Consider the following 26355-nt stretch of genomic DNA (forward strand, 5'->3'; position numbering starts at 1 on the left):
CGCTTCAAATATTTCGGGGTCACCCTATTCCAATGTATCAGATTGAATTGTGAAATCAGTATGCGTAGGAACTTGTGCGCTATCGCATTGAATTAAATAAAGATGATCGAATTATAGTTTACGGTTTTCGCGTGTCATAGTCCGAAGATTTCTTAAGTATCATGACTTATTGGTCGTAGCAACCCGGAATTCCCACATACATTTGCTTTTGAAAGGTTGAAAATCTGTAAAATAGAATTAGATATGTAGACACAGCGCCTGTTTAATTTTTCTTGTGGTTTTTACCTCCTGCTAGCCAGACTGCGTAGTCAACGCACTTCATACGGTAAAGCACTTTTTGCAATTTCTCATTGTAATAGGCTGTTTTTCTTCACGCCAACCTGACATGGAACGGCCTACTTTCTTGCACTTAAGTATGCTGTGTGGGAATAGTCATTACGCAACTGAAACCAGTGCTGTAATGATTCATTACGCAACGCTTCCTAATTACACAACTGTTTTGAGTTGCGTAATGAATCATAACACAACCATTTTTCAGAAATTGTAAAATAATGGTGAATGCTTTCCGATATAATTTCTGATAATCTCAAGTGGTCTTATACGAAATTGCAAAAAATGTTGTACGTAACTCGTTGCAGAACTCGATTTTTACAGCACTCGTCGTAATTATCCTACTCGGCAAGCCTCGTAGGATAAATTTACGACTCGTTCTGTAAAAATCTTTATTATGCAACTTGTTGCGTAAACTACTATTTCCATATCTACCCAATTTCCACACTTTAAACTGTTCCTTAGATTTTTTTTTCTGAATGAAATGAATACTGCAAGTGATTGAAATGTTTGCAAACAATAGCACCAGAGCAGTTGCCACGCCTACCATCATTGTCATCGTCGCTGATTCGCCTTTTATCCATTTGCATCTTCGTGCATCTTGTCAATCTTCGCACAGAACCCGAGGAGGAAAGAATAACTCCTCAATAACTTATGCATACCATATTTTGGTACCATACCGGAATTAGGTATTGTTCAGTTGTCAATACCTCATTTTGGTTTTATAATGGTATTTGAAAAAAATGTTTAAAACAATTAAAAATACTTTATTTTGGTATTCGATAGGTATTGAGGACTGCTGGAGGTATTGAACTATTATTGAAAAAAAAAATCTCTTTTATATGAAAATTCACGTATGATTTAGGTATTGCAATACCTGATCTAATTATCAGCTTGGTATTTGTAGAATATACAGAAGGTATTATTTGAGGTATTTTACCTCTTATGCAGGGCTCATTCATACCTCTTTTAGGTTGTAAGTATTGGAATATTATTATTTAATACCTCAATTTGGTATTCAGTAGTTATTTTCTTCTGCTCGGGAAGTGCCAACGCACAAAGCAAAAAAATCGAATAAAAATGCACCGATCTAAAAAATCTCACTTTTTCTAAAAGATCTGATCAGTGATTTGGATGTGTCGCCCGCCTCGACTCAAGGAGCCCCTACAAAAGTGACTACTTATAAATTTTAATCTTCAGCTTGGTTTTGATGATTAAATGGTAGCATTTTAATGATTTTTGATATATTTTGGCACAACAATTATTTTAAAAGCATCGGTGTTATTGAGTGGAGCTCAATGTATTTTGGTGAAATGATCTCAAGAAAACAGTTTTTTTTTAAATTGGAATTACGTCATTCCTGCAGTACACCTAGGCTATGTAGTTAAACCAAAGACAAATTACAGACCCCCATGTCCCTTGCAGATACCCACAATTTTATGGCTCATAAGGTAATCTAGAATGCCGTTCAAAGTGTACTGCGATCTGTCAAACTTGGGTACCTTTTGCACTACCGAGGGACGAAATGCAGTACTAGAAGTGGTACCCAATCTGAGCCCGAGTGGGACGGACCTGGTTAAACTGTAGCTTAGTAAGCTTATCAACCTAAAAAGAAATGAAAAACATTAAGTTAATGAAAAACAATTAACGTTTTTGGAATTCCTGAACACATATGTGAAAATTTCTGATATAAACACATAGTCAACATTAAAATTGATCCACAAAGCTTGCTTTGATTGAACTATAAATAAATTATAGGGTAGACATGAAACGTCACAAGGGGGTGGTTCAAAATTTATGGCAAGCTAGCGTAAAAAGCTGGATATCACTCTGAGATCCAGATACTGCTAGTCATTTCAAAGGAGTAGTTGAACGACAGCAAACAAATGTGATGCCAACTCCAAAGGAGCCATAGTCTTCGGTCAGACTATGAGACTCCTCAATGAAACACTCCACAAAACCTTATGAGAATTCCTTCAGGAAATCATCCGCAAATCCACGAGAACTCACGCGGATTGGTCTTAGACAACATGTTTCTATGAAGTATTCGCCAGGATATTTCTTCAGGATTTCTCGATCAATTTCTACAAGAATTCGACTGGGTATTTCTGTAGGATGTGTACAACCAGTACACAAAAATGAGTGGACCGCAGTACATAAAAAAACTGTGGGCGAAACAAGGATGGAAACATAAAAATGTGAAGCTCTAACACAAAACTGTGTAACTTCAACACACGTACCAATGTAAATAATTTTAATAGTGTATCGCAATCCTTTACTCTTTCACTAATGTCGTTTTCGTTTTTAGGAACTGGGTCGGTGATCAATACATAAACAAACCAACGTCAAGCAAATTGTAGTTCGGTCGAACCTGAATCGGGTTAGGGTTGAAACTGTAATTCAGAACGGGTTGCGCCAGTTCCAACCTAGGTTCAAAAACGAATTCGACATAAATTGTAATAATTTATGACTATTTTCTATCTGTCTCTTTTTCGCTCTGCAGGGAATTTGTATGCTATTTGTCAATTCGCCTAGGTTGGAGCATCGCTTAATTTGAACCCAGTCGGACAGTTTGTGTAGAAACTCATAGCAGATACAAAATAGCCATCAATGAATATACTTTAGTAATTCGGTGACTATTTATATTTCTCAGTGAACTGCTAGTATGTTTTTTGTCCTCCTGCACAGAACTTTTTAGGACGGTACTACTCATAAGCCTCCATGTGATTGTTCTAACCATTTTAACGAATCATTATTGCTTATAAATGGTTCTATCTGGGACATACACCAAAAACAGTGCACACGGTAATACATTTCTACTCCACAATTGTGAAATTTCTCCTCTATGAAAATCCATCATATATCATTTAGGTATTGCAATAACTGATCCTATTATCAGTTTGCTGTTTGTAGATAATGCATCATGTACCGTTTTGTCTCAAATTCCGAACAGACTCATATTCCGATGTTTTTTACTTCTTTCATACTTCATTCTGAAGGTACTTTAGTTTGGTAATCCAGTCCGGGAGCTTACACTGTGAAGCTGTACGGTTGGATTATCAAGCCAATGCATGATAATGAACCAAAATGTTTAAGTAGAAAGTTATTGGAGTGTGCCTCTACCGGATTTTTCTTGAACTTATTAGGGATCGTTCAAATATTACGTAACGCAACAGGGGGAGGGAGGGGGTCTAGCATAGTGTTACGGTCCATACAAAAATTTAAAATTTTCTATACAAAAGCTGTTACGTGGGGGAGGGAGGGGGTCTAAAATTGGCAAATTTTGCGTTACGTAATATTTGAATGAACCCTTATTGCAAGATTGCATTACGTGCATGTATTTGTGAAGGTGTTCATTGATAGAATACGTAACAAAACAGTTTTAGTTAATGTTGTTACGTAACAATACAGTTTAGTTAATGTTCTAATAAAATGCTAATCTTGCATAATTCATGATAATGCCCAAGCCATTGGCAATAAAATACGATATTTCTGGACTTATGAAACAATTCATACGTTATCTAACAACGCTCTGATGAAGAGAACGACCTTCACACTATGTTTCCAATGGTTTTAGTGCGTTATCATAAATTATACCGTAGCTAAATCAGTTGCTCTCTTTATTGAAAAGTCGCTTAAATAACACGTTGTTAAATAAAGTTTTAAACTATAGATTTTTTCAGAAACAACTTGGTTTCTCATAATAACGTATATTATGTGAGAAGACTGCAAAAAAAGGTTTCGGCATCTTAGGACGCTTCGAGTAAAATGGAGCGTACCTCATTATTATTGCCTGGTTGAAATATACAAATACATCTCTACAAATGTGCACCAAACCTCAGCATTGCTGATAAGCCACCGCAACCGCAAACAGCTTCTTCGTGGTCTATAATAAAATAATATTAAATAACCCTGGTTGTGCATTTTGATAACAGACTAGTTTGTCACGAATCGTCTCAGAGGAATGCTCAAAATGGCTAGAGGTTCGTATCTTATTTGTTTGTTTACTTGTTTATCATCTATCATTCACAATTTGTAGCCGGCTTCCGAATCGCTCTTCTTCAGTTGAAAGTTGGCCCCAACAAGTCCCAGAATGTGGCCAATGCTCTTACCCGAATTCGTTCGGCGGTTAAAGACGATGGAGCCCGAGTCGTAGCTCTCCCAGAATGCTTCAACTCCCCATACGGTACGCAACACTTTGCCGAATATGCCGAAGAAGTTCCAAATGGAGAAACCAGTCGCAGCTTGTCGGCTATCGCCAAGGAGCTAGGAATCTATCTAATTGGAGGAACCATCCCGGAACGAAACACATCGGAGAACAAAATCTACAACACTTGCACGGTTTGGTCACCGGAAGGCGCCCTGATGGCAACCTACCGGAAAATTCATCTCTTCGACATCAATATACCTGGTGGAATCACATTCCGTGAGTCGGATGTCCTCACCGGAGGCAATGATCTTGCTATTGTTCCCATCGATGGGGCTAAAATCGGCATTGGAATTTGCTATGATATACGTTTCGATGAACTGGCTCGACTCTACCGCAATCAGGGCTGCGATATGCTAATCTATCCAGGTGCCTTCAACATGAAAACGGGTCCACTGCATTGGGAATTATTGGCGCGAGCCAGAGCTAATGATACTCAGTCGTACATTGCAACGATTTCTCCGGCGAGGGATGCTGGAGCGGGTTATGTTGCCTGGGGACACTCGATGGTGGTGGACCCGTGGGCCAAAATCGTTGCGTCTGCAAAGGAAGGCGAAGAGACAGTGCTGGCCGATTTGGATTTTGCGAAAGTGGATGAAGTGCGTGCCCAAATTCCCATTTTCAGCCAAAGAAGAACGGATTTGTATGACACTAAGCAGCAGAAAAGTTAACTGTACGACGAAAACGTTATTTTGTTACAATGAAGACATGCAAAACCTATAAGGTGGATGGTTATCTTTTATACTTTAATGCATTTTAAATAAATATGTCAGCATTGTTTGACATTGTTGCTTGTTTAAACGAGAGAATTTATTATTGGTCCCAAACAGTGCTGGGAATGGTAATAGTAGTAGGCTTCAATTTCGCGTAAATCACGTGGCTCTCTCACTACAGTATCGTGAATCTCATCAAGTAGCCTATATTGGGTACATGATTTTCTCTAAATCAGTAGTGTCATTGAAGGCTCTGAATGCGGGAAATGCAGCGGGAAATAGAACATTTTTCTACAGTAATTTTGGGTTGCCCTTAGCAACGGGTGTTTTGCAATTTTCAAGGCTTTTTGCCTAAAGCAGCGATGGGCGTGAGTTTCACTGGATTCGCTGACTGTGATTGGCTATGTTTGACTACTGTAGAGTGAGTTTCAGATTTTTTCCCAATCCTGGTCCCAAATATCAGTATTCCGCACGGTGTGCTGAAAGACGAATATTATCAAACTTTGGAGTACTAGCAGGCGTGGAGAAAAAGGGTCCTTTGTACAGTTCGTGCTTATAGCATGCATTTAACCCAGATCCAGCATGCGTTTAACCCAGATCCAGACTGTATTTTTGCAGCAGTTTACAAAAAGTGCATTAATTCAATGCTTCAACCGTTACGAATAATATTCAACATCTCTCTGAAGCGTTATAAGTTTCCGGATGTCTGGAAGACTTCTACCATATTTCCCGTCTTTAAGGTGAAGATGAATCGAAGCCAAAACTCAAATTTTCAAGAGCACAAATCTGGAGAACCGAACATCCGTTCGACCTGAAAACGTAAAAATTGGTCAAAATTGGTGGCTGCTATTTGGGAAAATTTGAATGCAGATCTGGAGTTCCCCAAGGCAGCAATTTGGGACCGCTGCTGTTCTCTATCTTCTTCAATGATGTCACTAACTTTTTACCGAAAGGATGCAGATTGTTATACGCAGATGACCTTAAAATCTACTTCATTATAAAGAACGAATATGACTGCGTAATGTTGCAAACCGTGCTTAACCAGTTCTCCGGATGGTGTTCACGGAATCAGATGACTCTGAGTATCGACAAGTGTTCAGTTTTATCATTCCATAGGAAAGTGTTACGATTATCGGATCAATGGAAGGATACTGGAGAGATTGTCTGTTGTAAGAGACTTAGGTGTGATGTTGGAAGACAACCTTTCGTTTAACCACCACAGGAGCCTTATCATTGATAAGGCCAACCGCCAGCTTGGCTTTATCTCGAAGATTTCACGCGACTTCACTGATCCTTACTGCCTGAAAGCCTTGTTTTGTTCACTGGTACGACCGTTGCTTGAAACTGCAGATGTTGTATGGACACTTTACCACTCCACATGGGTTGAAATAATAGAAAGAATCAAGAAGAAATTTTTACGGCATGCGCTTAAAAATTTGCCATGGAGAGAACCCGATAATCTGCCACCTTACCGAGAGCGTTGTCAGTTACTGAACATGGACACCCTTGAACAACGAAGACATGTCACCAAGCAGTTTTCATTGCAAAACTTTTAAAAGCGGAGATTGATTGCCCAAATCTTCTTTCTTTGCTGCCTTTGCATGTTCCATCGAGAATGCTACGCAATCATACGTTTCTCCGCCCCGGTCAACACAGTACTAAGTATGGTGCTAACCCTTCACTTCCTGCCATGTAAAACCAGTTTAATATAGTACAAAATTTATTTGATTTTAATATATCGACGACTAGTTTTAAGAGGAAGATTGTCACTCATCGACTACCGCAATAATAAGTTAGGTCTAGTATAAGAACAGAAAAATTCACTAGGGCTTGTTCCGATGAATGCATCCCAATAAATAAATAAATAAATATGCCGGAGCGCACGCCACGACGACATGCCAGCCAATGGAGGGCACCGAATCGAAGTGTGCCAACTGCGGTGCAAACGAGCGGAGTTCCTAGTAATCCGCCAGCAAGCATCCGCCAAGAAGCTGGGACGGCAACGCCAGCGCCAACCACCCCACCGCTGACTGAGGAGCACTTTCCGCCCCGCTACCAGGTGCCCAATCTGCCACCGCTTCCACCAACCCACCGGAAGGCATCTCGCCCGCCTGAGCCGGTCCGGGGCCCACTCAGCCATTGATGTCTTCCTGACCAACATGGGCGGCAACATCTCCTAACCGGTCGTTCACCAGGACCTCAGCTCGGACCACTACCCGGTGGCGGCAGAAGTAGGTTCCCTGGTCAACCGGCATCGGGTCACCCGGCGCAACTACCACCGTGTCGACTGGGGCCAATTCCAACGGTGTGTAGACGCCAACATCCGGTACGAGGCTCCTCTGGCGTACGTGGAAGATATCGACCGGCAGCTGCAGAGCGTCGAAGAGGCCATCTCCGTGGCCCGAAAACAGCATGTGCCAGCATCTGGTCTGGTGAGCAACATCCTTTCTATCGATCGTGTTACCAAAGATCTCATTCGTTTAAAGAACACCAAACGCAGGCAGTACCAACGCACTGGTCTGCCTGCGTTAAAAATCGAAGTTAATCGCATATCCAAAATAATCAAGACCAGAATGGTGGACCTCAGGAACGAAGATTTTTCCAAAAATTAGACGACACTGACTCTAAGGATCGCTTGATAACCCCTGCGGAGAAGGCTGCTGAGATAGGTCGGCATTTCGTCAGCTCCCGCAATCTAGGGCTAGACATTCCTAGCCCACACGAAGCTGCTGTTTCCGAACACGTAGCTAACCTACACCGATCTCCCAACGACTTCTCGGAGGAGTTGGAGATCAATGCTGACGAATTGCTAGCCTATGTCAAAATATCCAAAAGCATGAAGGCCCCAGGTTTCGACAACATCTTGAACTTGGAGCTCAAGCAATTGAGTGTCCAGTTCTATAAACATCTGGCACTGATTTGTTATCAGTGCCTCCGACTTAGCTACTTCCTCTCGTCGTGGAAGTCGAGGAACAGTTTGGCTTTCGACGCGGTCGTTCAACCGTGCACCAACTGACTCGAGTAACCAACATCCTCAGGCGGAACAAGTCCCTTGCCAAATCCTCCGCCATGGCGTTGCTCGATGTTGAAAAAGCATTCGACAACGTCTGGCATGACAGCCTGGTGTTCGAGCTGTACCGATACAATCTTCTTGGTGAAAATCATCAAAAATTATCTGTTTGACAGGACGTTCAGGGTTTCCCTCAATGGAGTCAGATTAGACCCCCACAACATCCCCTCAGGTGTTCCACTGGGAAGTATTCTAGGTCCACTCCTATACAAACTGTTTACCTCGGACATGCCTCAGCTCCCTGAAGGCGGCTCTCTATCACTGTTCGCTGACGACACCTCAGTCGTCTACAGCGGCAGATTCACGAGACCTTAACCATCTCGATTCCAGAGAGGCCTGAATGTCTTGTCAGATTATTTAAACAGCTGGAAGATCTGTTTCAACGCAGCGAAGACCCAGGTCATCCTCTTCCCCTATTCCAAATCCCACAGACTTGTTCCGGTTGAGGATTGTAAAATCAGCTATGGTGGATCAACGGTGGAATGGTCTGATGTAGCCATAGACGTATAAAACATCAACTGTTTTCGTCATTTGAAACTATAGTTTTTAAAACACAGCTTGGTAAATATATTTTCATATCTGCCTATTTGTCTTTCCAATGCTCTGAACAGCAAGTCAATTTGCTCCAAACTGACTTGTGAATATTGACTCGCAATAAGTCAAAATGTTTTGTCATTGATGACTAATGCCAAACATAGGTCATGGAATAATTCTCAAGGTAATTCCAACGGCAGAATTTTATTTGATGAGTGCTCTTCAGGATATTTCTCAATTCAATACCCTGATAGCCCTACATGTTTTTTCCTCTTCTAGAAATCCATCTACGATTGATTTGGTCTTAACCTTTGTATTCAACTGATCACCCATACTGATTTGGATTCTGATCATGTCCCTGTTACATTTCAAATATCGCATAAAGCGATTCTCAATCTTGTCAGCTCCTCTTTCAATTAGTTTCAAGCCGACTGGAATACATATGAAACATACTTCGATAGTAATCTTGATGTTACATTGCTTGGTGAACAAAACATGATATTTATTTATTTATTTATTTATTTATTTATTTATTTATTTATTTATTTACACCATCTTCGAAATATCGTACAGACTGAATTTAATCTATAAAAAAGTAAAATCATTTTATTATTCTTTCATATATTGACAATGCTCTCGAAACATTGTTGAAGCCAGAGGCAGTGCAATTCCAAAATGTGAAGTAAAATTCGAATCCGTGATTATAGACGATAATCTTAAACTCTTGGTCCGTCTTCAAAACGTGCTATGAAAATTATATGGCAGGATCAGCAAGAAGAAAATGGTTTTCTAAAATACGAAACAACAGTTTTTAAAATAGAATTTCTCAATAGTACTCTAGCTCTGACCTCTCTTGGAAATTGTCAAACATTAAAAAAAATCTCAGAGGCCAATTCTAGCCTAATTTTTTTTCAAAGCTAAATTAAGAAAACAAATATATATAGGAGGCTGATAATAATAAAAAATAACAACATGGAGTTTGAAACAAAATGACTAAGCTAAGTGCTTCTAGTGGATTGTAAATCCTTTTAAAGAAGGACATAAATTATTACTAACTATTTAAGAAATACCGTCGTGGGTCAAAAAAGTATATGTTCTAATTATCTATTGAATAACTATCGCTATTTAACTCCAATAAATTTCAAATTTATTTATTTTATTTTATTTACTTATAATGAAAATATTTGCAGCATAGGGGTATTTCCCTTATTAATTTACTACAATCGGTATTATTTTTGTTCTACAAATTTACCACTTCCATTCTCATACAAATTTGATGTGTATGTATTTTGATGGTACAATAAAAATCCAAAATATCAAAGAAAAATAATTCACTACGGCACTATTATATTATTATTATTATTATAAGTGAATGAAAAATGACCCAATCTCACCCCATATAGGGGGTGACATTGGGTCACTGTAATTGAAATAACTTGTTTTTGACAATATGATTGCAAAACCAATCGCAGTTGAAAAATATTGATGAAATACGATGCAAACATGTCGACATCTAAGATGTTTCACAAGTATGATAAACCCACTTTAAAGTACGATTAACCCAAACAAAAATGAAGAGCTATGAGAAAAAAATATGTAAACCTGGCATTTATCATCATGTTTACATAAATTTTCCTGTTTTTTTTTCTTCAAATTGTCTTCAATGTCTTATCCCCATTGCCATAAAGCCTATTCAGTTTCTCAAAGGTGTACTGAACAGAGATTATTTTGAACCTTCGCAAATAGTTAAATTTCGGTGCAACATTCCACGATCAAACTACTATTTCTAAAAAAGAGCATTGTGATTAATTATGTGTAATATGTAGGGAACATATAAATTATGAATTTAAGTAATATCAGTGCAGTGATATTAGCTGAAATACTTTATAAATCATATTTTTCCGTTTGGCCCAATCTCACCCTTTAGACCCATTGTCACCCCCATCGACGGTAGCTCAAAAGCTTGCCATGCAGTTTGAAAGTGCGTATAATTGTAATTTAGGACTCACTGACCCAATTGAAAATCAAAGTACTCAGGACTTTGAAAGCATTCTCAATCAAGACAACGTTTTCGACAATTCCTGGGAGACTGATTTGGGAAAAAATTGAACCATTATTAAAAAAAATCAAAAAAATGAGAACCCCTGGCGATGATGGAATTTTTTACATCCTCATCAAGAAACCTTCAGAAAGTAGCTTATCATTCTTGTATTATATGTTTAACAAAAGTTTTGAGTTGGCATATTTTCTCGATGGTTTGGGCAATTGTCTTCTAATTATCATCGTTTCCGATGATTTCACTCCATGAAGAAACAAATCAATCTTGTACGAATAATTAAGTTCTGTTAAATGTTTACATACAGAAAATGTTTTAAATGTACACATCAAAGCTAAAATTGTGAAAAGAAACCACGTGCTCCGGCGGGGATCCACCCACGACCTGAGCACGTGGCTTCATTTCTCAAACTTTCGAAGTCATGCAACGTTCCATTGCGAGCTTTCTCCTCTGCCAATACATTTCCGGCAATACATTGGGTTGAACGTTAATGATGAACTATCAAATTGTAAACGAGTTTTTCACGTGACTGCTAGCTGAACCAAAACTTTTATAAGTATCACTAAACATAATTGCAACCTAGGATTTGGAAACACTAAAATAAATTTGGGGTACCAGTTTGTAAAGTGTGATAATATTATGCTTAAAATTGAGAAAGTACACATTTTTGTGCTTATAGTCTTTTATTAAAACACGTTTAAAAAGTTTCATACATACACAATAAAATACATTTTATTCACGTCAAAATCATATCTTGCACACCACTTCATACACATCGGTACGCTTTTGATCTTGCGTTGGAATCTGACGTCTGATCGTATCACACAATTCCAAATTCAAATCCACTACCAACATCTCTGGCCCCTCCTTGGCCCGACTCAAAACCCTTCCCCAGGGATCCGAAATCGTCGAGTAGCCGTAGGCAACATAATCCTTCGTTGTATCTCTCGCTGGAGCACAAAGTGCAACGAACATCCCGTTATCAAGAGCACGAGCTTGAGCGATCAGTTCAAAGTGCATCGGTCCCGTAAACGTATCGAAAGCCGAGGGGAAAATCAACAGGTCACAATTGCGTTGTCGATAGACTGCTGCAAATTCCGGAAAGCGTTGATCGTAGCAGATTCCAATCCCAATCTTCACATTGCCCACGTTGAAAGTCAGGAACTCTTTTCCCGGCGTTAGAACACTAGATTCCTTGAAGGTACACTGTCCGGGTATGTCCATATCGAAGAGATGCATTTTGCGATATTTTCCAAGAAACTCGCCCTTTGGGCCCCAAACAGGACAGGTGTTGTACAGCTTACCGCCGTCAATTTCTGGATACGTTCCACCTACTAAAGTGATCCCCAGCTCACCAGCTACTTTAGACAGAGCTTTCGATGTTTCTCCATTAGGGATTTGCTCGGCCATTCGTGGAAATTCTTTAATGCAGTATGTGGAATTCCAGCATTCTGGCAAAATTATTAGCTTTGCACCTTTGTCCTTAGCCGCAATCCGGATCTGATTAACGGCATTTGAAATGGCGTCTTGCTTGGTGGGGAACCCGTCCAATTGTAGCAGAGCAATTTTAAGCGCGCGAACCATGACGATGTGCTTTTGGCTACTGATGAAAGAAAACTGCAGTTTGTTTGGAATAAAATCTGGGAATAAATAGTTTGTTGTTATCATCTTTGGCGATAAAAGTGGACCAACACATACATAATTTTACAAATAGTGGATGAAAGGAATTGCTTCCATGAGCGTAGCCAGAATTCCCATCAGGGAGGCCCGAGCGATCTAAAGAGATTATTGTAAAATTTCACACAAAAAATGATCATCAATTACTCTATCGTCAGCGGTGATAGCTTATTTGGCATAATGAGTCTAAAACTAAGGATATCTTGAGGTGACATTCGTTTTTTTGCTTTTTTTAATCCTACTGACGACATCAGACTTAGGGTAAATCGCCAAATGTTGAACGGTTAAGAAAGACGTTTTTTTGTTATTTGATTTTCATGGAAATTTTGATATAAAAATTGCTAAAAAAAAGCATTCAACACCGTAGACGATTGTTTAACATTATTTCTGTAACATTTTTAGCACGGTAATGTCCATTTTTAATTGAAAAAATATATATTTAAAAAGATAGTTCTATACCCAATTGTTGAACACATACATAACCCATCTTATCCTAATGTTGAACGATTGTCGCTAAATGTTGACCGTTTTACTCCCGCATTCATTCAACTTGCAAGTTCGCGCTCCTCGTCGTTTGTGAGGCAAGGGTTAGGTCCGCGAAGCACTTTCCCTGACCACTCTGGGCTGAAACGGAAGTGAATCGTCCCCTACGACACTCCATAGACTTTAGCGGCTTCTCCTAATGTACATTATTTTCTATATTACAGCATCAATCGCGAGATTTAGGTTATACTCCGGATAAATCGGCTGCCGATGCGTAATTTCAATCATGGTGTACACAAACAAACGGTGATGGCATTGATGCCATAGTGAAGATAGTGAAATTCGAAAAAAAAAGAATCAGAATGGCTATGGGAATGGGATGCAACTTATTATACTTTTCTGAATCGCGTTTTTCACCATTGCAACATACACCATTATAGGATTTTTTATAATAATTATTCAACAGATATTTAAAGCAAAAAACAATACTATATTGTGTAATGCAATATTCCATTTCAATATAGGTGTTTGGTACGAAAATAAAAAAATCTGGCAATACTGTTGATGAAACCAAGCCTTTCATGTTATGTTAGTGTTCAACAAATGAAAAATGTACGTGGAACGAAAGTGCAATTGAAAATGATTTTATGTAATTAATAGATACGAGTTAATTGTACGGATGTTTAGAAAATAACTGAAGTAGATTTTTACTGATATCGTGAAAAGGTGCTTAACCCAATATACGTAGTATGTTTTACCACACAGCTTATTTCATAGCAGCCCCAGCTTAAGTTATTTTTTAAGAGAATTGAAATTTTCGTTCTACCTACCGATAAAAATTTTCAATAAATATTTCGTTTCAGAAATTGATGTGCTAATTAAATTTATTGTGTCCAATAGTACAGCTAACTTACAAAATAATCTGTATAATTTATTGAAACTGTTTGAAAATGGTTCAACTTCCTGTTTTAACATGGTTTGTACAGATCGTTCAACATTTGGGTAGCGTTCAACAATTAGCGAATTACCCTATTTTGTAATTAATTGGTACAAAACAAAATGATACTTCATTCAACAATCCCATGCTTTTGTATAAGCTGAGGGATAAAACAACTAATTGATTACCAATAATGGGGAAAATATTGTAAAAAGTATATTATGATTTACCCCATATATTGCCCTGCTTCAAAATATTAGTAATAGGTACAAGGTAATTTTCAAATATTAGTTATTTAAGTTGCGTTATCGGATCAAATTTTGACACTGAAGTATTAGTATTGATATATTTATTTATCACAAATTTACCCTTCTTCCGAATATTGGTTGTTTTTCCGAGTAAGGTGTACACCAACAGTTTAGGGCTCAAACGCAAGGGGTGTAAGTGACACTTTGGTCGGTTTTGAATAAAATATTTTGAAAAAGGTTACTGTTTCCAAACTGTCCAACCAGAGACGAAATATTCGTCTCTGGTCCTACGATGTTTCAATGTGATTTCGACATTCTTTTAATGTAGAATGTATTGAACTTCTTTCTGAAACAAGGGTAACAATTGAAAACTCCAACCTGCCTAAGTTATCAGGAAAAAGAAAAACCAATAAAGAGGAATCGATAGATGCATTAAATCCTATGATTCTAAACGGATTTTTTTTTATTATTTATGTTGCAATAGTTTTTTGGCGTCCAATCTTCTAATATTTTATTAACAAATTTTGTCTACTTTTCAACGTAGACTATTCTTCAGAGTTATATTGTTATAAGACAATACTTTGTAAAGCTTTGCTAATACAATAACACATCGTAACAAAAAACACATTCTTGCGTGTCTCAAAGATCAAATTCTGTGCAGTAGATTTGGGGTCGCTGAAACTGACGCCGTTTTCAAAAACATCAGAGTACGTTACAATTTTTAGCTACCGGTCAATAAAGTTGTGTATAACACTGGTTTAAATGAAATATGAAGTATGATATATCAAACTTTTTTATGATCTAATCCACTAAGCATCCAACATAGGACTTCAACTTTCATTTCAGACATAATTTAATTAAATCAATTTTTTCAACATGCTTGCAGTCTCCATACAAAAATCTTCGTTTCGCCTATATGGCAAAATACAACACTTTTCTCAAACATCAAAAAATAACTGTGACTGTGACTTTGAGAATTTCTTTGATTATAAAAACGCTTATTATGACGGAATTAAACAAAAATTAAATAGAATAGATTGGCAAACCGTTTTGAAAAACCAGGGAGATTTAGAAATCGCAGTGACGGATTTTTATTCAATTTTGTCGGAAATTATTCAAATGGAAGTTCCTTTATTGCGAAGACGTCGTAGAAATGGGTCGAAAAACCCTGTTTGGATTAATAAGCAAATAACTAATTTAAAAAATCGTAAGCAAAAGGCTCATAAAATTTACAGGCAACAAAAATCTCGAGAAAGTTTAGAAAATTATTTGTATATTGTCAACCAACTTAATCAAGCAATATCCGCTGCGCTTGAAGAGTACAACACAAAAATAGAAAATGATTTAAAATCTTGCCCTAGGAATTTCTTCAATTATGCTAAATCGAAGATGAAGTCTAACAATTTTCCATCTAAAATGACATTGGATGATAGAGCAGCTGATAATCCAGATGGTATGTGCAATCTTTTTGCTACTTTTTTCCAAGAGACTTTTACTAACTTTTCGGTTAAAGATCGTGACTTTGAATATTTTTCTAGTTTTCCTGATTTTACAAGCGATATCGGTGTAAGTCAAATACTTTTACAGGACATTTTAACAGGACTGAAGAATTTAGATTCCACCAAAGGATCAGGGCCAGATGGAATCCCACCTATTTTACTGAAAAACTTAGCTAATGAATTTACAGCACCATTATTTTGGCTATTCAACAAGTCACTTGAAATGAGCAGATTTCCAAAAGAATGGAAAAGATCGTATCTCATACCCATTTACAAGTCTGGTAGAAAATCTGATGTTCGAAATTATTGTGGAATTGCTATTATTTCATCCATTCCAAAACTATTTGAATCAATTATAAATAAAAATGTGTTCAGCCAAATAAAACATAGAATAACAAATACACAACACGGTTTCTATAAAGGTCGTTCTACTACAACAAACCTTTTGGAATTTGTAAATTACACTTTGAATGCAATGGATAGAGGTAACCACGTCGAAGCACTTTACACCGATTTTAGTAAGGCATTTGACAGACTAGACATTCCTATGTTGATTTTCAAGCTCAATAAAATGGGAATTGCGATGAGACTCCTCAACTGGATTGAATCTTATTTAACAGATCGCCAACAAATAGTTAGATTTGAGGGAAAAATGTCTAAACCTGTTCACGTTACATCAGGAGTTCCCCAAGGTTCGCATTTAGGTCCATTGTTATTTATATTATTTGTTAACGATATTTCATATGTGCTTAAACATCTTAAAATTCTGATTTATGCCGACGATATGAAACTTTATATGGAAATCAATAACAACAAAGATAGCGACATTTATCTGAATGAAATAAGTATATTTGATAAATGGTGTAGCAAAAGCTTACTTCAATTAAACGTCAAAAAATGTAATTTAATCACATATAGCAGAAAACGGAATACACCACAGATTACTGTCTCTTTAGGAAATCAAATTGTTCAAAAGTGCGATAAGATTAGAGATTTAGGTGTCATATTAGATTCTAAACTTACCTTTACTGATCATTATAATACGATTATACATAAAGCAATCAATATGTTGAGCTTTATTAAGCGTTTTAGCTACAATTTTCGGGATCCATATACGATTAAAACCTTGTACATTGCTTATGTAAGATCAGTTCTAGAATATTGTAGTATTGTGTGGTCTCCGCATATAAAAATACATGGTGATAGAATCGAATTAGTACAGAAGCAATTTCTTTTATATGCCTTACGCAAATTAGGCTGGACAACGTTTCCACTGCCATCATACGAGGCTCGATGCATGCTTATCGATATTCAAACCTTAAATGTGCGTCGCGAAATAGCCATGATTTCATTTATCAATGATATTGTATCGCAGCGTATTGATTCCACCAATCTTTTATCATGTTTGAATTTCTACACGCCCGCTAGACAGTTAAGAAATCGGAATTTGTTTGCATCAAATCGTCCCCTTGATGCTACAACTAGATAACTCGAAATTTAAAATTTTTGACTTCAATATGCCAAAACATTATTCTTAATTGGACTGCAAAATATCCGCAGCTCATAAGCGTGTGATTCAAAATACACATGTTAAAGTTTAATTCTCAATCATTTTCTCTGCGATTAACCATCACCTTGTAAAACGGTCATATTTTCAAAGTTACACATCCCAAAATTTTGATTTTTTAGTTATCTAGTTGTAGCATTAAGGGGACGAAATAATCATCGAACTAACTATGCAAAATTCGGCCCAATGAATCGAATGATGTCTCTTTATAATCAGCATTGCACAGAAATTGATCTGACCATGTCGCGAACAAAGCTAAGACAATATTTTAATTCCTTAAGATATAATACAACATAGAATTAAGCAAATGTGTAGTCTACTATTGATTGACGAAATAAATAAATAAAACGGCTTGTTTGGCTTAGCCAAAATGCAAAATTACAAAGCCAAAATTACCACTATCCTCCCAGTCGCAACACCATCATAAAAAAAAAGTTTGAGCATCGATAGTACTATGAACTCTCTTAATAAGAACTTGTTAAGTATTGTCAAACACATAAAGTTTGAATTATGTTTGCTACTGCCTAACTAACTGGAAAACTTGCATGCAGTTTTCTGATAAAGTCAAATTTTGCATTTTCAACAGCTAATATCTCAAAAACTAGACGCGCTATGATATTTTTGAAAAAAGCAATGCATACAACAACCCTTAATTATGTCTATAGCGGTATTTTGATGCTTGAGACAAAAATGTGCTCCGCAGTGTAATCATTGCTTTGAATCCTGCTAATATTTCAACAAATATTTATAATTTCACAAATGCTACGCTGTGTGAAGAATTTTTGGCATTAAAAATTCAATCATTTTTAACAAAAAAAAATCTATAGGAAATCAGATTGTTTTGTTTTATACTCTAAAGGCTTTTTTCAATAACGCTGCAATAATAAATACTGTTTATTGAATCCAAGCTTCCAATTTTTTGCATGTAAGTTTTCCCTTCTTTTATCAGGTGTTATGTGCTTTCATCAAGTCAAGTTATGATTTTTAAAAATCACTTAAAACCTGTTTGTTAATATTTCCATCATACATAAACCTGCTTTCTATCAAATTGTTTTCAGTCAAAATGCAAATTTCAACAATTATTGTAAACCTCTGTTAATAATTTAATCAAAAATTCTACTCAGAATTTAAATTTTAAAGGAGATCAACTGAAAAAAAAAGATTTTGATCACGTGTCATCTGCTTCCGAAGATATTTCGAAATTCCTTGAGACCGACGCGTAGTCAAAACTCACGGAAATATCTTAATAGAATTTTTATCATAGTCGGTTAAATGCTTTTTGAAACAAAAATTTGATCAAAAACGGTTGTGAAAAAGTAATTTAATGCAACCGTTTAGAGCAGTGATTCCCAAAGTGGACGAATTCGCCCCCTGGGGGCGATTTTAAGGCTCAAGGGGGCGGAAATTTGTAGAACATAATTTGAGAGGCGAAAAATCCAGAAAATAATTACTCATAATCTTTAGAGGGCACACATCTGAAGGATAAACAATTCAAAACTTAACTAATTCCTGGACAATTTTACCTTAGATCGTTGTATCTCTAATAGACTGGCCCTTAAACAAAAAAGTTGAAAAACTCAACGGGGCACCCCTTAGATATGTGCCTTAGGGTAAGAAAAAAGCTCTCTCAAAATTTCAACTCATATGGTTGCTTCCCCAGCTGGCGCATTCAATTCGAAGTTTGTATGGAATATTTGTTTCGAATATATTGAAAATGCCACTGTTTCGTTCCGTAGCCTAGTTAATCGCGTTCAATTGAGCCCAGAATGACAAATTCACTAGTTGATACCCTAATGAACATAGTTGCAGAAGGTTGTATCTGGTTTTAAGCTCATTTTGATTAACCTTTCAGTAGTTGAAAGTTAGGCTTAGATCAGCACTCCCGTACAATCACACATGTGCATGCACCTTGTACCGCAGCTCGCCAAGCGTCATAGGTGGCTATGATGCGCTTAGTGGCTACCACCCAGCTATGTTGAAGAAATACCAAGCATTATTGCAAATCTACTTCAGATAGTTAAAACACCAACTTTCTCAATTTTAATCATCATACAACCTTCTACAATATTGTTTACTATGGTATCAAGTAGTGTTTTTGACATTCTGGGTTCAATTGAACGGGATCAACAATTTTCCTGACCGAAACAGGAGATGATGTGCTGTTTCCCATATGTGTGAGCTGAAAATCCCATATTAACTTCAATTCAATTGCGCCAGCTCATGGAACGACCAAATGAGCTGAAATTTTCAGGAAGTCTTCCTCTAACCCTAAGAAATAATCCTAGGGGGTGCCCCGTGGAATTATACAACTTTATTTTTCTCCCATACTGAGCTGGGCCAGTCTAATCTCTAATAATGGTAATTTTAAAGTTATGAAAGACCACACTTGATGATTGTCAAACACAAAATAATAGTGTTAGGCATGCAGGTTTTTCAATATCATGTGCATTTTAGGATTAATCGATATGTTGGATTTTCACAAGATCGGACTGATTGGTCACAGATAACAATTAAAACACACAACATGTTTTGGATGTACAAAACATATATCTGAGAATTTTTAGAATTTTCTGCAAAATCTCTGTATTTTATGTAAGGATATTTTTTTGCATCGGTACTTTGAGGTCAGGAATCTAATAATTCTTTTATTGGCTTTTTATGAAAAAAAAAAAAAATCTACAGAATCCATTTTTAAGTTTCGGTTGCACTTATTCTTATCATTTTTTATGGTTTTATTTGAAATTTGTAATATTCAACAAATTAAAATCGGGTTCCAACTATAAAACCGCTTGATTTTGAAGACGAAAAACACTCTATTTAAAAATATATTTGAAGAAATATCAGAGATGCGTCGGACTTGAACCTTCAGACGAAAAAATATCCTTTTGATATATTGCATTGAAAAATGAGTTGAAAAACATTCTGGATTTTCATATATTTCTTCAGAGTTTTGGATTGGATAAAGAAGCATACCCAGAAACATTAAGCATTTATTATTCTTATTCTTATTCTTATTTATTATTTATTATTATTTCTGAAAATTGTTGAAGTAATTTTAGAAATATATAGCAGATAAATTAGTATGAAAGCACGATGAAAGAATCATATTACAGACCTTCCAAAAATGCACAATTTTAAACAAAATCAATGTGGTTCACCCAAACATGGCATATTCATGTGAACAGAAGTGCGTTTGCTCGGGAAACATTGCATTTGGTTAAATTTCAAAGATCCCCAACTTCGTCACTAGTTGGCGCCTATGCATACATCACATTTTAATAGTTGAAACTGGTTCGAACTTGTAACGAAAACTTATTGCTCTCATAAATTACATTCTAATAAATCATTACTAATAATTGTGGGTTATCGATATTCAAGAAAATATGTTTAAATGTAGGTATATAATAGTTATTGTATTATGACTCTATGGATATGCGAGTCGAAGACGTTTTTTGCGAAGACAAATATTTGAATCTCATATCAGGGGGGCGATTCCAGATATATATTGGCCTGAAGGGGACGAAAGTGAGAAAAGTTTGGGAAGCACTGAGTTAGAGTAATGAGTATTTATATTTCAGGTATCAATTTGACCGTGTCTTTAACACTTCAAAAATCAAGATAAGATAGACTCCATCAGCGATTCATCTAGTAAAATTTTTCTTATTTCTCCAGGTATCACTAACAGATTTTGATGTATTCCTTCAAGGAATCCAAACGATATTTCCCCCATGAATTTGTCTCAAGGTTCCTGTAGCGATTCTCGTTGCGTGATATTCAGTTGTTCCTCCGGTTATAACTGCTGAACGTCAGTAAGTGTTCAAATTTCCAAGATTTCTTTCAGAAATGCTCCAATGTACTGCACAATAAAACACATGGTATAGGTTATACAATTTTGTATTAGTAATGTGTGCGAATACTGTGCCATAACCTGCTCCAAGAATTGAAACACAAATTGAGGATACACGAAGTATTTTTGTAAAAGTTCCGCTAAGGGAGCATCCATAAAAAGCTGCACGAATAAAAAATGATTATTTGAATCCCCTTAACTCCCCTTCCCTCTTTTTGATACATCCAGGATTTTCAAATTAGGTGTCATTGAAATATTTTCTATTGAATTCATTAGGAAATTATACTTCAGGCAGTACTTAGTAAACCACAAATAAGACAGTTCGTAATTCCGTCGCCGGAATATTTTTTTCGGTTTTCGCGCGTCTTCTGGGCAGTGTTTTGTAATACCCAAATGAAAACCCGTGTTTGCTTCGACCAAGAAGTTATTTTTCGATATTCATTTAGCATGTGTGGCCTAGGCATGCTGGTGCCGCAAATTAAGTGATTTGGAGCTCCCTTGTCAACGATGGATCATCTCTCAGTGAGCTCGTTTCATGCTTCTATCCTAATGAATGAAGTATGTATAGACGCATTTTGTTTATTCACATGGATTTCAGAATTAACACTGCTCTATTTTACACGGATTGCAGAATAAACACGGTTTATTTTACATAAATTCCGAAATTAGCACGTATTCTGCGCGGATTTTTTTTGCACGGCACGTATCGTACGTGTAAAAAAAAATCTTAGTGTACAATCAATTCGAAATAAAAAAAAAACTCTTTTCCTAGAATTACTTCAAATTTTTGTTAGGAAGTTTTCCAATGATTTATCCAGGTTATATATCTTTCAATATTTATTGCACAGTGTTCAAACTATTATGAGTCACCCATTATTATGGGTAATTTCCATTTAAATTCCACGTAGAACATGGAACATATCCTAAGATCAACTTTTGGGGATTCTTAGAGGTATTCGTGAACAAATGAATGAAAGTAGATGAAGTTATGATAGAATCTCTGTAATTATTGTTGATGTATCCATAAATAAAATATTGAACCTGCATCCAAGCTTTTCCGAATACCGTAAGGCATGTGAAGGGCTGCGACAAACATCAACTTTATATTGTCAAGTAGAGACTTTTAGTGTTTCTGATGTACCTAATACAGTGCAGAAAAATTTCTGTAAAATCGCTAAGTTTTTTTTATGAAATTCCAAGAGAAATTCCTTACTTAGTTTTAAAAGTAGTGTTTGAGATAATATTCTGGAAATGTTATATAAACTCCTGTTATCTGAGGGATTAGGCAAACTTCTTTGAGGTAGCTCAGGAAGCATTTCGGGAGAAATTCGTTTGATAATATTCGAAAACTACTTAATGTAAATTCTACGGCTGAACAATTTTGTTTATCTGAATCACCAAATTAACTAAACAGCCCAAGCACCACAGTTTGTTTCAACTCAAGAATAAAAATATCTCTTGAAACTTATCACTGCTTTAATTTGTTAAAAATATGACTTACAATTGCACTGAATATCAACGTGAAAAGCGGAGTCTGTTTGCAACATGTTTAGTGAAATTGCTAATTGTTGCAAAACACTGAAAAATAAATCAAAAACATAAACGAGAATCAAACTTCCGAACTCAAGAAACTAAAGCTTCTCTTCTACTAAATACTCATGAAAGCTACCGCATTTCCTATAAATAAAAGTTTGTAGCTTATAACTTAACTGCACCCTTCGGAATAAAAGTTCAATAACTGGCAAAATAAGGCCACGACTCGCATAAACTTAAGTTTTTGCAAAAACTTCCGTGCGACATTTGAGAAACATTAATCAAACAAACAAACTGTTGTTAGAACATGTTTTCGTTGTAAGGTACGTAAAGTGCAACTCAACTATATTGCAAATTAATTGAAACAAACAAGCTTTTATCTGTCAAACACGTAGTTTAATGTAACTTACGCACAACTGGGATGAATCTTCTTGAGTTGTGAGTATTGAAACGCAACTTGCATGCAACAAAGTTATGTTGTGGATGCTTTAGATGAAAATTATTTGAAATTAAAATTGGCATTTTGGGAGAAGATGCAAAAGTTTGTTTGAAAAGTGACCGAATACATCTTGATAAACATGAGCTCAATACTGCTTTCTTTCATTTATGTTAAACGTCAAACGCTGGTGAACTGCAAGTTCATTGGAACGACAAACTTTATGAGCTTTTGATGTTAATATGCAACGCAGCTAGAACTAGGTAAGTTACAGATGGATTTATTGAAACATTTCTGAAGATATTTTTGAAGGATGTTTTGCGTGCTACTAGATGTTTTTGTAATATTGGCTGTTGGAAATGCGTTATAAGAAGATTTTCTACTTGCATGCAAGTTTATCATCTTGTAAGACGATTTATTTGCTTAATTTACCACAGAAATCAAACTTTATATGAATATTTGTCAACAAAGTTCATAATACCTACTTCAAATGCTGAAAAGTTAATTTCGATGCTTTAGAAAATTAAGGTATGCTATATGGAAGAAACGAAAAATTTTGTAGGATTTTATCGTGCCGTTTTAGCTGAGTTTTTTTTTTTTTTCATTCGTATAGTGTGTGGCAGGCACGGTGAAACTATATGCCGAGAGAAATTAGGCAAATTTCCATTACGAAAAGATCCTGTACTGATAAAGAAACGTATGCAGACACATTCCGCATAGTGTTGCTTTGTATCCATGGACTTCACCACTAGGAATGCAACACATCTAGAGGAATCCTAATCCCTCTATCCTCTCTGGCTAAGCCCATGATTTCTTCCATCTCCTCTCGTACTAGATAGATAACCACCACAGGGCGATCTGCAGTACGTGTATGCATTACTTCAATTGATTTTGATCATCCACATCACAGCCTCCGCATAGTCAAAGCAAAACAATTTCGAATACCGTAATCCGGGGTATCATTGATCAGCGGGGTAACATTGATCGGAATGACTCATCTCGTAAAAAGTTTGTATCATCATTTATTGATGGAACATTTCCAAACCATGAATGGTGCTTCTTTTTCTTATATTCATGAGCTAATGAAGGTGAAGATTTTTGAGAAAATTGCGTTTATCTTATGTGTACATTTGTCAACTTTTCGAAACAATGATTTCAATGGTTAAGTATAACACTACCGAAGATTCATGTCTCACACAAGTTCTGTAAACGATATGAGCAAGAAAAATGCGGTTCTTACTAAAAATGGCATCGCCGAAAACGATTCCGTTGTCAAAACATTCATAAGTATGCTAAACTAGACAACATAAACGAATTACTGTAAAGAATATAGAAATCCCTTAGGAAATTGCCTACCTTTAGGCGTATTCCATGGTTCGGAGTGTTTTTATTTTTAAAATAACTCAAAAAGTAAATGAGTTGTATGCGTTTGGCCTTCATATTCGGCTTCAGGGGCCATGCTTTAAGTAAGTAACTACATTTTCAATATTACCGAATGTTGTTTACATAGGTGATCAATGTTACCCCATGTCAGCATAATCAAAAAATCACTTAAAACGTTTTTTAAAACAAGCTTAAATATTTCAAAAAACAAAATGCAGTATGTAGTCACGTATTATGGCTGGCAGTACTTGTTTTAAAAATATAAAATTTGCAACATTTGCATTTTCAAACGAAATATTTAAGAAATATTCGAAATAATGATCAAAGTTACCCCGGATTACGGTACCTTTCATCACCCACCATCCATCGTTTTCGATCGACAGCTCATATCAACATTTGATAGAGTAGCTACAGCAATGTCTATTCGATGCCATTGCAAGAAGAGAGTGATCTAGGGTAAAAGAATCCTTTATAAATAGCCGTTAATGCAAACAACAGCTGAGTTGGGATGTTGATTTGAGGAATCAGGCAGCTGAACTAGCTTATCAGTACACTTGTCAATTCAACTGACGGTGCAGCCGTAGTGAACGGTTACGGTTTGGCCTTTTAGGGGTCATCGCATAATCTGGCAAGCGGAAAACTTGATCGGACGGTCGTAGAAATCGGTTCCTCATTTACCAGTTATAAGTTCGCATTCGCATTGTCAGGATGGTCATCAGGATTGCACTGATTCAGCTGAAGATCGCTGGACCGAAGGAGAAGATCCTGAAAAATGCGGTCGACTTGATTCGGATTGCCAAGAAGGAAAAGGATGCGAATGTTGTGGTGCTACCGGAGAGCTTTAATTGTCCTTATAGTGAAGACAATTTCGAAGCAAATGCCGAGGAGATTCCACAAGGTGAAACGAGCCAAACGTTGAGCAAAGCAGCGCGGGATTTCGGTGTCTACGTCGTTGGAGGAACATTCGTTGAAAAATGCTGCGGGAAGCTCTACAATACGTGCACCGTTTGGGGTCCAGAAGGAGAACTGGTAGCCAAACATCGCAAGGTGAGTTCGCGCGAGATTATCTTTAACATTCATCACTGACGAACATTTCCACCTCTTGACCTTGAAACAGGTTCATCTTTGTAGCACAAACATCCCTGGAAAACTGGAGGTGGATGAATGCAAAGTATTCACCGCTGGCAATGACTACACGACTTTCTACGTAGGTGAAACCAAAATCGGACTTGGAGTGTGTTGGGATATGCGCTTCCCTGAGTTTGCCAATGCCTATCGGGAATTGGGTTGCGATCTTTTGATCTATCCAGCGGTTTGTGACGTCTACACTGGAGAACTTCACTGGGAATTGCTCGCCAGAGCTCGTGCTTTAGACAATCAAGTGTTTGTTGCCTTTTGCGCTCCGGCAAGAGATTCCCACGCAGAATTGATTTCCTATGGTCATTCCTTGGTCGTAGATCCATGGGGAAAAGTGATTCAAAAAGGAACCGAATTCCAGGAGATCATTGTGGCGGATTTGGTGCTTAGGACACTTCCGGAGGTGAGGGGTCAAATCCCCGTACTTAAGCAAAAGCGATCGGATTTGTATGAATTGATCGTTAAAGAGTGACCTCAACATGGCTGATGTTGAGTGCTTATTTTGTATAGCTAAAAAGAAGATTGTACTGCGATGTCTGTGAATGGTAGAGAAATTTTAGCAATTGAACAAGATCTGTGTTTTTAGTAAAATAGTTCTGTGGTATACGATTTAGTTGCTCCTGATAATAGCGTTCTTTGATTCTATCGTAAAGTCACTTCACTAATGCAATAAAAAATCCTAAAATGCCTAAGCATAA

General features: G+C 36.8%; 2 protein-coding genes and 1 pseudogene across 3 annotated transcripts; 2 read left to right on the forward strand and 1 right to left on the reverse strand.

Annotated features, from left to right (window-relative positions):
* The first annotated feature begins 4076 nt into the window (after positions 1-4076).
* Positions 4077-5338, forward strand: LOC5567772 (omega-amidase NIT2). Its single transcript, XM_001657623.2, has 2 exons — positions 4077-4313; positions 4370-5338. The coding sequence occupies exons 1-2, from the start codon at positions 4295-4297 to the stop codon at positions 5206-5208; spliced, it is 858 nt and encodes a 285-aa protein (XP_001657673.2). The 5' UTR covers positions 4077-4294; the 3' UTR covers positions 5209-5338.
* Positions 5339-11574: 6236 nt separating this feature from the next.
* On the reverse strand, positions 11575-12542 carry LOC5567771 (annotated as a pseudogene). Its single transcript, XR_002503029.1, has one exon. The product of XR_002503029.1 is annotated as an omega-amidase NIT2 (transcript).
* A 12358-nt stretch (positions 12543-24900) lies between these two features.
* Positions 24901-26355, forward strand: LOC5567770 (omega-amidase NIT2). Its single transcript, XM_001657621.2, has 2 exons — positions 24901-25567; positions 25638-26355. The coding sequence occupies exons 1-2, from the start codon at positions 25229-25231 to the stop codon at positions 26127-26129; spliced, it is 831 nt and encodes a 276-aa protein (XP_001657671.1). The 5' UTR covers positions 24901-25228; the 3' UTR covers positions 26130-26355.

The sequence above is a fragment of the Aedes aegypti genome, chromosome 1, assembly GCF_002204515.2.
Source record: "Aedes aegypti strain LVP_AGWG chromosome 1, AaegL5.0 Primary Assembly, whole genome shotgun sequence".
Lineage (NCBI taxonomy): Eukaryota > Metazoa > Arthropoda > Insecta > Diptera > Culicidae > Aedes > Aedes aegypti.

Excerpts from the sequence above, each read along its gene's own strand:
- LOC5567770 (XM_001657621.2), top strand. The coding sequence starts at position 25,229 with ATGGTCATCAGGATTGCACTGATTCAGCTGAAGATCGCTGGACCGAAG. Across the intron at positions 25,568-25,637 it reads TGGTAGCCAAACATCGCAAG|GTTCATCTTTGTAGCACAAA; the intron begins GTGAGTTCGCGC and ends ACCTTGAAACAG.